The 11802-nt window shown below is 45.5% G+C and overlaps 1 protein-coding gene across 2 annotated transcripts in view; it reads left to right on the plus strand.

Moving 5' to 3' along the window:
- EXOSC7 (exosome component 7) overlaps positions 1-11802 on the plus strand; it is a 34930-nt gene that overhangs the window by 12479 nt on the left and 10649 nt on the right. For both annotated transcript variants that reach the window (XM_023515908.1, XM_003794511.2), the window contains exons 2-4: positions 1382-1483; positions 1780-1874; positions 10829-10994. In XM_023515908.1, coding sequence (XP_023371676.1) covers positions 1382-1483; positions 1780-1874; positions 10829-10994 — 363 coding nt within the window. The remainder of the gene's footprint in view (positions 1-1381; positions 1484-1779; positions 1875-10828; positions 10995-11802) is intronic.

The following is an 11802-nucleotide window of genomic DNA, read 5'->3' on the forward strand; positions in this document are numbered from 1 at the left end:
CGGGCTGGGGATTCGAACCCGCCACCTTGGGTGTATGTGGCTGGCGCTCTAGCCGCTTGAGCCACAGGCACCGAGCCCAGATTCTGGTTTTTAAGTATCGTTCTTCAATATTAAAGAGTTGACCCCCAGGGCTGGGGCAGGGAAAATATAAGAGACTGGAACATCTTGTTTTGTCAGAAAGAAGGGAGTATTCAGAAGTTGGAGGCATGTTGCAAAAGCACAGGAACTCACCCAAAGGAGCTCTTAGTGGCCAAATCTGCAACATTTGGGCAACAAAATAAATAATGATAGCACTGGATTGTAACCATAGCATAAAAGAGGTATCTGTGACTTCTACTGATATAAATAAGTCATTGAAGAAATACATAAATGGGCAGGAAGGATGGACAGTGCATAGACCACCCTGACAACCATCTTCTGGGGCAGCGCCGGTGGCTCATGGGGTAGGGCGTTGGCTCCATATACCAAGGGTGGCAAGTTCAAACCTGGCCCTGGCCAAACTGCAACAAAAAAATAGCCCAGCATTGTAGCAGGCGCCTATAGTCCCAGCCACTTAGGAGGCTGAGGCAAGAGAATCGCCCAAGCCCAGGAGTTGGAGGTTGCTGTGAGCTGTGTGACGCCATAGCACTCTACCAAGGGTGATAAGGTGAGAATCTGTCTCTACAAAAAAATAAAAATACCGTCTTCTGCAGAAAGGGTTGGCAGGCTTCCTATGAAGTGCTAGATGTTGAAGATTTGGGACTTTGCGGGTCATATGATCTCTGCTGCAACCACAACCCTGCTTCTGTAGCACAAGAGCTGTCAGATAATACCTAAATGAATGAGCATGGCTGTGCTTCAGGAAAACAGTTTGTGAAAACAAGTGGTCTGTGGGCCTTAGTTTGTGACTGCAGCCAGCTCTGTTCTAGAGAATGCCTCTTTTAGAAAATCGGGTATTTCTTTGGCTGTTTACAGAGTAGATTTTGTTAATGGGGGGGTGGGTGTTAGGAGAGCTGTAATCAGGTTGTTGTAACCTGTAGCTCTGACAACATGCACTTGATACGATTTTAGACTTGCAGATTTGGAGAGAGATGGTTTGTTTGTCTCTTCTTCAGATCTCGTTTGTTTTGTTTGCATATTCTGTAGTAGTGTGGACTCTGCAGACACACCGTGCATGGAAACCTAGCCATGTCCTTACTAGCTATAGGAACTTGGACAAGTCTCAGCTTTGAGACTTGTATGTAAAACAGAAATGTTATTATTAGGTATGAGGAGGATTTTGGATAATCCACTGAGAGAAGAGAAGTTGTATTGCATATTTCTTCTCTGGGGCAGAAGGGAGTGAACCAGTTAGGAGTCTGGTGTGGGCTGACAGCCTTAGGACTATGGTTGTTGCACTTAGGAAGATCTCCGCGTGGATGGCCGTGGATGTGAGGACTACCGATGTGTGGAGGTGGAAACCGACGTCGTGTCCAACACCAGCGGGTCTGCTAGAGTCAAGCTGGTGAGTACTGTGGCCACAGTTCATGCCCAGGGAGAAGTGGGTAGCCCTTAGAGAGCTAGCTGCAGACCTGTCCTGGTTTTTAGAGCGTAGGTTGTGCCTGAAGAAATCTGAGACCCAAGCCAACCCCAGGGAGAGGGTCTATCCAGATCTGAAGAAATCTTCTCCTCCTCAAAAGGCCACTTTCCAAGTGCCAGCACTGGAGAGTCCCCCTGGGGTGTATGTCCAGAAGAGGAGAAAGTTGATGGAGTTCCTGGTTGCCCGTCCTGAGTGAGGACCCTTCTTGCCTGTGTCTGCAGGGTCACACAGATATCCTGGTGGGAGTGAAAGCAGAAATGGGGACGCCGAAGCTAGAGAAACCGAACGAAGGCTACTTGGAGTTCTTTGTTGACTGGTCAGTACTATGCAGATTTTCTTTTTTTAATAATTTAAAAGACGAAGATTCAGAAAACGAGCCTCTTTCCTGTGGAGCCCCCTTTTATTTTGTACTTATTTAATTATTGTTCAGCCACCGGCAGGCATTTACTGACCTCCTCCTGTGTGTCAGGTGCCAGGAGGTCTTGGCTCAAGTCCTCCCTTTGTCTTGATCACCTCGCCTTATTTTCCCTGTCTGAAAGAGGAGGACTTCTTCCAGGAAGCTCTGCATATGGTGGTTATGAGGATCAAGTGAAGTGATATGTGTTCTGGTGCTTTGAATAATGTCAGACACAGATAGTAAGGATCATGTGGTCTAAAATGCCCTCTGCCTGCTTTAGCTCTGCAGAACTGTTCATGATTTGCATGGCAGACGAGGCCAAGGATCAGCTGAGCAGCCTGACAGGCTGAGGAAGTGGCAGCTAGGCAGATGGCGTGAATGCAGGGACAATAAGGGCTCAGCAGTGACTGCAGCCAGCCCTGGGCCAGAATCTCACGCCACCATCTCTGGCCAGCTGTGTAACCTGAAGCTAGTTACTCAGTCTCTCTGTACTTAAATTTCTTCATCTAAAATATAGCCAAGTGACGTGGCTCATACCTGTAATCCCAGCACTGTGGGAGGCTGAGGCGGGAGGATTGCTTGAGGTTGAGGTGGGACTTGTCTGAGAAGGGTGAGACCCCCGAATCATTAAAAAAAAAGAAAAACCTGGTCAGGCACTGCCTCAAGCCCCTGTAATCCCAGTGGCTTCTGGAGGCTGAGGCAGTGGGATGCCCACAGCCCAAGTCTGAGGTTGCAGTGAACTATGACCCCACTGTACTCGGTTCACGGTATAGGGTGGGACTCTGTCTCAACAATAACAACAAAAAATAAGCAAATAAAATAGGAGAGTAGTGAAGATGAGGACATGAAGATGGAGTAAGACTTCTTTTCTGTGTGTGTGTGTGTGTGTGTGTGTGTGTGTGTGTATTCTGCTTCACAAGATCCTATGGGCTTTCAATAAATACTGTTTCTCCCCCACCTTGTTATTTCCACTTTCTAGGGGTTGATTGGGGCTTTTTATTGGGTGGTATCCTGGTCCCATCTTCTGTTACCTTGCTTCTAGAGGGTAGGTGGTGACAGCAGGTCTTCTTTAAGGGTAGGTAAGGATCTCTATGGCTGATGGTAAGTGTAGGTGTATAATGCTGATTTTGTGTCAGGATTCCCAAGACTGCTTCTACATTCAGAGATAGAAGGACTCCCAGGTCTTAGCATATAATGGTACTTACAGTTAAGGTTTTTATAGCAATGAAATGCAGTAACTTATTTGCAATATTGCTTCCCAGAAAAACCTATTATAGACTTACCACTCAAGATTTTTATTGGGGTCTGGTCACGTAGGCACCCTCTGCTTAACACATAAAATTCCAGACTTTTTTTTTTGAGACAGAATCTCACTCTGTTGCTCTGGGTAAGTGCCATGGCATCATAGCTCACAGCAACCTTACACTCTTGGACTCAAGTGATCCTTCTGCCTCAGCCTCCCAAGTAGCTGGGACTACAGGTGCCTGCCACAATGCCTGGCTAGTTTTTCTATTTTTAGTAGAGATGAGGTCTTGCTCTTGCTGGTCTTGAACTGCTGAGCTCAGTTAATCCACCTGCCTCGGCCTCCCAGAGTGCTAGGACTACAGGTATGAGCCACTGCCCCCAGCCAAAATTTCAGACTTTTAAAAGGAAAGCAAGTGTTCAGCACAAGCCATCTTATTTGCATGATCTAGGTAAGTGGACCATCCCCTCCCATTTACTATCGACTGGGAACACTCTGAGAGCCAGGTTCCCAGATACCAGCCCTGGGCCAACCTTGCCCACAGCCCCTTCTAAAGATAGCAGCTGCAGGCTGCTCTGGCAGACCTTTTCTGCACGGATGCTGACCTACTTTGTAGAGTGAGTTCCAGTCTTCCAATCTTCGCTTCCAAACACAGAAGTAGATTCTCACAGTAACCTTGTGAGAGAGCTAACAAATAAATGGAGCTCAGAAAAGGTAAGTGACTTTTCTGAAGTCCCATAGCTAAAACTGCCAGCTTAAGTCTGTCTGACTCTGAATCGTTGCTCTTTCTACCTTTAAAAAATGTGATGACATGTTGCCCAGGCTGGTCTGGAAGTCCTGGCCTTGAGTGATCCTCCCACATCAGCCTCTCAAGTAGCTGGGATAACAGGCATGTACCACCACGCCTGGCTTTTTCTACTTCATGCAGCCTGTAGAAGCCAGCTTTAACAGAATGTTGTACTTGAAGGTCCCAGAACTATCCATGTTCATTTTTCTGGACAGTTTTCTTTTCAGCCCGTTCCTACCCCTTGCCCTAGCCCCCCAAACAGTCTCTTCCCCTGGTTCTACTCAGCAGCTCTCACCAGTCTGAGCTGTCCAGTTGAATTGGCCCATTCTTTATTTATTTATTTTTTTTTTTTGAGACAGAGCCTCAAGCTGTCCCCCTGGGTAGAGTGCTGTGGCATTACAGCTCACGGCAACCTCCAACTCCTGGGCTCAAGCGAGTCTCCTGCCTCCGCCTCCCAAGTAGCTGGGACTACAGGCGCCCACCACAACCCATTTTTTGGTTGCAGCCGTCATTGTTGTTTGGCGGTCCGGGCTGGGGATTTGAACCCGCCACCTTAGGTGTATGTGGCTGGCGCCTTAGCCGGTTGAGCTATAGGCACCGAGCCGGCCCATTCTTTAAATTGCTATGGATGATGGTGACCTTGTTCAAACTCTCAACTTATCCCTTCCTTTGCTACCCTCGATCTGCCTAATTTAGGGCAGTAATAGTGCTTGGAGGAAGCAAAATGCCTTTCCTACCCTTGATGGGCCTAATTCAGGGCAGTAATAGTCACTGAGGAGCAGACACCATGTGTGAGGAGCTGTCATTTGCTTTCCTTTTCTTCCCCTTCATTTTCTTCTACCTCTTTCATTTTAGGCAGAGCAAAGACAGTCAGTTCAACCCCACCAAAGAGAGGCTGGGACAACCCTTCAGACGGCTGGGACAACAGATACAGTTCACTGTGCTTCTGTGTCTGAGCATAACTCCATTTAGCCTGCTGCTCTTGTCTCTTTGTCCCGCTGTACAGGGAAAGTGACTCCAGTTTAGAGAAGGCTTTGAGCTGCCTCTTCTCAAGATCTGCCTTTGGAAGTAGCCTCTCTTTACTGGCTGAGAGTAGCTTCTACTTGCTGGTCTCTTTTCGTCCTTTGTAAGTCTTAGAAGGGTCCCAGCAGGCTGAGGATCTCCCATTCCAGGTAGTTCTCCTGAATCTGTTTCTCAAGTTGCATAGTCTCGAGGTGGTAGTACACTTTAGTTTAAGTGGCTCAACTAATGTGATCAGCTCAGCAGGTGGAATCACTATGAGAGATTCAAAAAAACCCATTTTTCCTTTAGGGATGGGAGAGGTTACCAAGCACTTATGGCTGCCACCATCTGTATCAGCACCTCACTTGCGTTTTCTAGGGGCAACTCTTAATTGCATAAAAAAGTAAATCCTTTTATTTTGATCCAGCAAATAGGAATGGCTTCTGGGAACCTGTGGATGTGTCAACAGTAAGGTTGCCACACCCCCATTCCCGTGGCAGGCATGGAGCCTCTGCTGGAGAGTTCAAGGCACTGGCCTTTCCACCAGGGAGAAACATAGTTGCTACCCAGTGGAAGGAAAGTAATTGGAAGATGGGAGAAGTCCCTTCTGGCACTCTGAGCCTTGCTTGATTTAACTTTTTATCAACAACTTCCAGGTTTTTATTTAAATTTCCAGTGGTAGAGTAGTCTCAGAAAACTAATTGCTTTTCTGCTAACTTACTTCACTTTAGTTGTGTCTGCTTAGAATGATAATACATGGAGCTGAGGTAGACATTATTTCTCCTTCCCATAATTTACCCTGTATTTTGGAAAGATGAAAAATCTTGGTAGTCTCACAGCCCTTTGGAAATTGTGCCCAGCTGCACTAACCCTGGGTCCCGCTCCAGAGCTGCCTGGAAGCACTTTCACTAAAATGGGAGCAAAATCAGACCTTCTAACTCCTGTGTCGTATCTTTGCTGTGCTAGTTGTAACCTCAGAAAAGGTCATTTTAAATGAGAACTTAGAAAAATTAGAGAAAGATGGTGTCCATGTGAATCCCAGAGGAAGATAAGAATTTAGGGAGCTAATGTGTTACTCTGGGCTACCACTAGGTGGAGGACCATCGGTTTCCTCCTCAACTCTCCAAACCCTCCAGTTGGTTGGTTAAGAGTGTGGCTTGGGCACTCAGAGAGGATTGGGTTTTTAACTGAGCGAGTTTAGGAGACTTTTTTATTCATAAACATTTCACTGTGTTCAGCACTTGCTACTTCCCCTTGGGGTCTTAACTCCTTTACAGTGTGATAATTTGTATTTTTGTTTTACTCATATTGAGCCAGAATCTTTGCACCCTGTGCTCCTTGCCTCTTTTGTGCTTCTTAAAGGGAACAGTGCTCTTGACTGAAGCTTTGGGGGTGGGGGCAAAGCATAGAGGAAATCTGCAGAAGCCATTTGAGGCTAGGCATGCCCAGAGTCTCCAGAGATGATGAGATAGCTCTCCTAGGAATGTCAGAGAACTATGAAAAACTCAGAATGCGCTGCTCTTCTGATACCCATTTATAGGGAAACTTCTGCAGTCTGAGAAATGAGCGTGGGTACATACAGAGACACAGGATTCAGCCTTGAGGCTTGCCCTGGGGCCAGGTGACTTCTGGAGGGGTAAGACCTTGAGTTAGTTTTTTTCTAGTACCCACTAAGTCACACTTTCTGCTGTGGGCCTGGCCTGACATGTAAGATTCCATAGATTTGTAGGCTAGATTGGTTGCAGGGGAAGCAACAATGGGCCCAGTGTCTACAGTCCCATTCTAGGTAGACAAGGCCTTGATCTCAGTCTACCCCAGTAAAACCAGAAATGTTCCTAGCAGGTGGAGCAGGGTGGAAGTGATGAGTCAGGAGAGGTGGAGAGCTGGGAGGGGAAGCATTCCCAGGGTCTTTATTAGTGTATCTAGTTTAGTAAACTATTTCCCACAACTCTGGAAGAGGGACTGGGTCATGCTTTATTCAGAGTCTTAATTAGTTTTGGTAACTACAAATGCAGAAAACATTTGGTTTTGTGCCCAGAAAAGCCAAGTGTGTTCCCCTACTGAAAGAATACATTGTGATGCATATGAACAAGGGTCTAGAATTACCAGTCCATGTTTGTTCTCTCTCTTACACAGAGAAGCTTTTTATTAAGTGTTCTCTTCCCTTGGTTGCATTCTTTGTACACTTCAACATTTGTGGTCTAGTAATAAGTCCCAAGACCAGAGCACCTATTCAGTACCTTGCGGCAAAAGATAAGCCCAAGGAAATCTAAACTGACTGAAGTTAGACTGCAAGCCAGGCATGTGGAATTACAGATTCTGGGACAGTACAAGAGAGCATAGCAGATAAGGGCCACTCTGCCTGGGTTAAGAGTCTTAGCTCCCTAGTTACTGGTTATGTGACCTTGGCTAAATTACATTGCCTGCCTGTGACTCAGTTTCCTTATCTACAATGGGATCAATACTGTCCTACAATTAAGTTTAAATGAATAAATAAAAATAAAATGGGGTTAAAAGTTCTTAGGGTTGTGGTGAGAATGAGATGAATTAATACATCAAAAATGCCTAAGAATGGTGTCTAGTTCATACTAAATTCAAAAAAACGGTTTTATGTTTCCTTCCTTATAAAATGAGAGTTACATCATCTGGGGTCTCTCATCCTGCAGGTTGAATCCTACCTGTGAGATTTTTGTTTCATTTAGAGAGTTTTTTTTTTTAAGGTAAATTAAAATGCTGTGAGGGCTGAAAAGTTTGCCCCAGACTCCATTTTCCCTATTAATTATATGTGGCCCTTTGTTCAGACATATTTGGTTACTTGGCTAACCCTGTAGGTCTTTTAGCCCCTAGAGACCCAAGGGGTCTTTTAGCCCTCTAAGTTCCTTTCTAGGTTTACATTTCAATTGGAAAGGATCTTTGTGCTCTGAGCACTCCAGTGATGAGTGCTCCTCATTTCTATACACCAGCCCCTCCCTTCATCCATTGGTAGAATTGGGGATCTCTGGGGTTTTATGTTACTTAAATCATTGTATCCTATTCCCTACCCGGAACAATTAATTACCTTCCATTTCCCCAGCCTCCTCCCTAGAGTCGCTGCATGGCAGGGGTACCATCCAGACGCAGGAGCGTTCCATGGGCTCCTGGTTCTCCAAACCTTCCTCTCTGCCTGCCTAACTATGTTGAAAAGATGACTTGTTTTTAAAAAACCAAAAAGCTGTTTTAACCAAAAGCTGGGTAAAATTTCCATTTTAAATTAGTCTAGTGGCAAAAGCAGAAACCCACAATAGGGCATGGTTTCATAGGTAGATTAATTTGGACAGTTGGAAGCTGGGAGTTCTATAAACCATTCCCTAGGGCTATAGAAGAGTGAGTGCATTATCCTGGAGTAATGAGCCACACCCAGGAGGACTGCGACGCATTCAGGAAAAGATAAACATTTTTGAGAATAAGCATCTCTGACTGGATTTGTCTACACAGAGATCTCTATAGATGGATTTTTAAGCACTTAAAACATGGAATTTAGTATGGATTGCTTATTGTTTAAATTAGAAACAGGCTGTGTTTTGCTGGCTGTGCAAAGTGAACACTTGGTCCCTGGTGACTTGGTTATTTCGCCATAAATGAGCTGATTTTCACTGCTCGATGCCTGTGTTTAGCCGAGGCAGTGAGGGAACAGTGAGGTTGCCATGGCAGTAATTAGATTCTCTTGGGGACTTTAAAGTGAGGTTCTGCTGGCTGATAGTGGTAAGGGAAGACTGTAATTAGAGAAGCAAAGTTATTTTTTTGTTTTTTAGAGACTGAGTCTCACTTTATTGCCCTTGGTAGAGTGCTATGGCGTCACAGCTCACAGCAACCTCCAATTCCTGGGCTTAGGCGATTCTCTTGCCTCAGCTTCCTGAGTAGCTGGGACTGCAGGCGCCCGCCACAATGCCCAGCTATTTTTTGTTGCAGTTTGGCGAGGCTGGGTTTGAACTCACCACCCTCAGTGTGTGGGGCTGGCACCCTACCCACTGAGCCACAGTGGGAGAAGCAAAGTTAACTATTCAACAATGTGGTCTGTTTCAGGATTCATTCTTAAACCGGTATCATTGAGATTTCTTTTAGGGTTACATAAGTGAAGTTGGCGCAGCCTAGGGTGTTCACGTAGGTTTTGCTTTACAGGAGTCCCCCTGCCTCTCTGTGGCTTGACCAGCTCCTACTCATCCCTGGTCTGAGGTCTCCTATTACCCTTACCCCCCCACTTCAGTTTGCTTCCTATCATAAAACTCCTTACTTCACTGGAAGTGCTAGCTTTGGGTCTACATCTGTAGCTCTCCAGTGGTTGGCACAGGCTGGGTAACTCACAGCTGGATGAGGGGTCAGAAAGTTTTAATATGTGATTTTATAGAGTCCTTACTGAAATAGCTGATGTCTTACCTTTCTGGACCTTTATTATTACAGTAAAATGATTACTGTAATGTTTATGTATCTCACGCACATATTAATGGTTTGTATTAAGCCAAAACTCTCAAAAATATCCTGTTAAAAACTTCTGAGTAGTGTTTTTAGAGTGGCAAATAGGGGGTGTGTATGTTTATTTTAGAGAGAGGGTCTCACTCTTTGACCCAGGGCTGGAATGCAGTGGCATGATCAAAGCTCACGGCATGTTGGGTGGCGCCTGTGGCTCAGTGGGTAGGATGCCACCCATATGCTAAGGGTGACAGGTTCAAACTGGCTCCAGCCAAACTGCAACAAAAAAATAGCTGGGCATTGTGGCAGGTGCCTGTAGTCCCATCTACTTAGGAGGCTGAGACAAGAGAATCGCGTAAGCCCAGGAATTGGAGGTTGCTGTGAGCTGTGTGATGCCACAGCACTCTACCGAGGGCGATAAATTAAGGCTCTGTCTCAAAAAAACCCCCAAAAACCTCACTACATGCTTTAAGTCCTGAGTTAAAGTGATCCTCCCACCTCAGCCTCCCAAGTAGCTGAAACTACAGACATGTAACCACATCCAGCTAATTTTTCTATTTTTTGTAGAGACATGGTCCAGGCTGGTCTCTTGAACTCCTGGCCTCAAGTAATTTTCCTGCCTCAGCCTCCCTAAGTGCTGGAATTACAGGGATGCGCCACCACGCCTGTCGAATACTATTATTAATAGTTCTTAGTTGAATTAAGAATTTGGCATAGTATAAAGAAGCCAACAAGGAAAAAAAAAGTTTTTCTCCTGAAAAATATAAGATAAAATAAAGGTGTAACCTCAGATTTAATCAGCCAACAGTCTTTCTCTTACCTTGTTCATTTTCCTTCTCTTCAGTACAGTGACAGTCTAACATTTATGGCATAACTGGTAGACTGTCACACGTGTCTTCTAAATCATTCCAGAAAGGCACTGTGCTTATGTTGTGGGTTTGGTTTTGAGAGTATCATAGCACATTCTAAAACTGTGAAACTAGGGATGGAGCTTATGATGTAACCCCTCTGTGAGCCAGCTGTTTGATTCTCTAGGGCTCCCAGCTTCCTAGGCCTGACAGAGAAGAATATTTATTGTACTCGGAAGATAAGAGAGTTAATCATTAACGGCTGAGTTCACAATGCCATCATTCTCTTGTTTCTCTCTGACTAATGATGGCTTCTATTAGGAGTCATTGGGAAGTCCCATCATACTCATTGACAAATCCAATGCAGTGCTGGTCTGGTTTAGTGCATGTGCCTGTAGGCCGGAAAGGTGGCAGGTGCCATTTTTCCCCATTTCCCTGTCTTTCCTGGTTCTTGCAGCATTCCACAGGAAACTGGAATGAAGCCTTGCTCTTTTGCTTTTGGCATTTGGAAAGACTCATGCAGCTTTTCCACTGTTGTTCTGTGTAGTTCAGCCAACGCTACTCCTGAATTTGAAGGTCGAGGAGGTGATGACCTTGGCACAGAGATCGCTAACACCCTGTACCGCATATTTAACAATAAGAGCAGCGTTGACCTGAAGTCCCTCTGCATCAGTCCTCGGGAACACTGCTGGGTCCTCTATGTGGATGTGCTGGTGAGTATCATGTTGATGTGCTGGCCATACTCTACCTTTGCGGAAATCACTTGGTCTACTTTTCTCCCAATGCTTTTTCCCTCTTCAGGTGCCTCCAAACTGCAACAAAAAAATAGCTGGGCATTGTGGCAGCTGCCTATAATCCCCGCTACTTGGGAGACTGAGGCAAGAGAATCACGTAAGCCCGGGAGTTGGAGGTTGTTGTGAGCTGTGATGCCATAGCACTCTAACAAGGGTGATAAAGTGAAACTCTGTCTCTTAAAAAAAAAAAAGAGAAAGGAAAGCATTTAAAAATTTTAAAGCAATTAAAAAATTACAAATGAGGTAGATCAGTTTTTTTTTGGCTGGGGCTGGATTTGAACCCACCACCTCCGGCATATGGGGCTGGCGCCTACTCTTTTGAGCCACAGGCGCCGACCGAGGTAGATCAGTTTTTGTCATTCATACAGTTTGCATCTGTGGAGGCTTCTTCCTGTATGAAAGCAAAGGTCTGCCATCAGCTTTGATGAGAAGGTGCTTTGTGCATGTAAGTTTAGGGGTAGACTTTTGTCTGTGGAGTATTTATCCTAAATTTAAGATACACTGAGGCAGCTCGGCACCTATAGCTCAAACAGCTAAGGTGCCAGCCATATACACCAGAGGTGGAGGGTTGGAATCCAGCTTGGGCCTGCCAAACAACAATGACAACTAACAATCAAAAACTAGCTGGGCATTGTGGCGGGCACCTATAGTCCCAGCTACTCAGGAGGCTGAGGCAAGAGAATCACTTAAGCCCAGGAGTTGGAGGTTGCTGTGAGCTGTGACGCCA

This window comes from Otolemur garnettii, unplaced genomic scaffold (genome assembly GCF_000181295.1).
Source record: "Otolemur garnettii isolate 467f Iridium unplaced genomic scaffold, OtoGar3 scaffold00082, whole genome shotgun sequence".
In the NCBI taxonomy this organism is placed as follows: domain Eukaryota; kingdom Metazoa; phylum Chordata; class Mammalia; order Primates; family Galagidae; genus Otolemur; species Otolemur garnettii.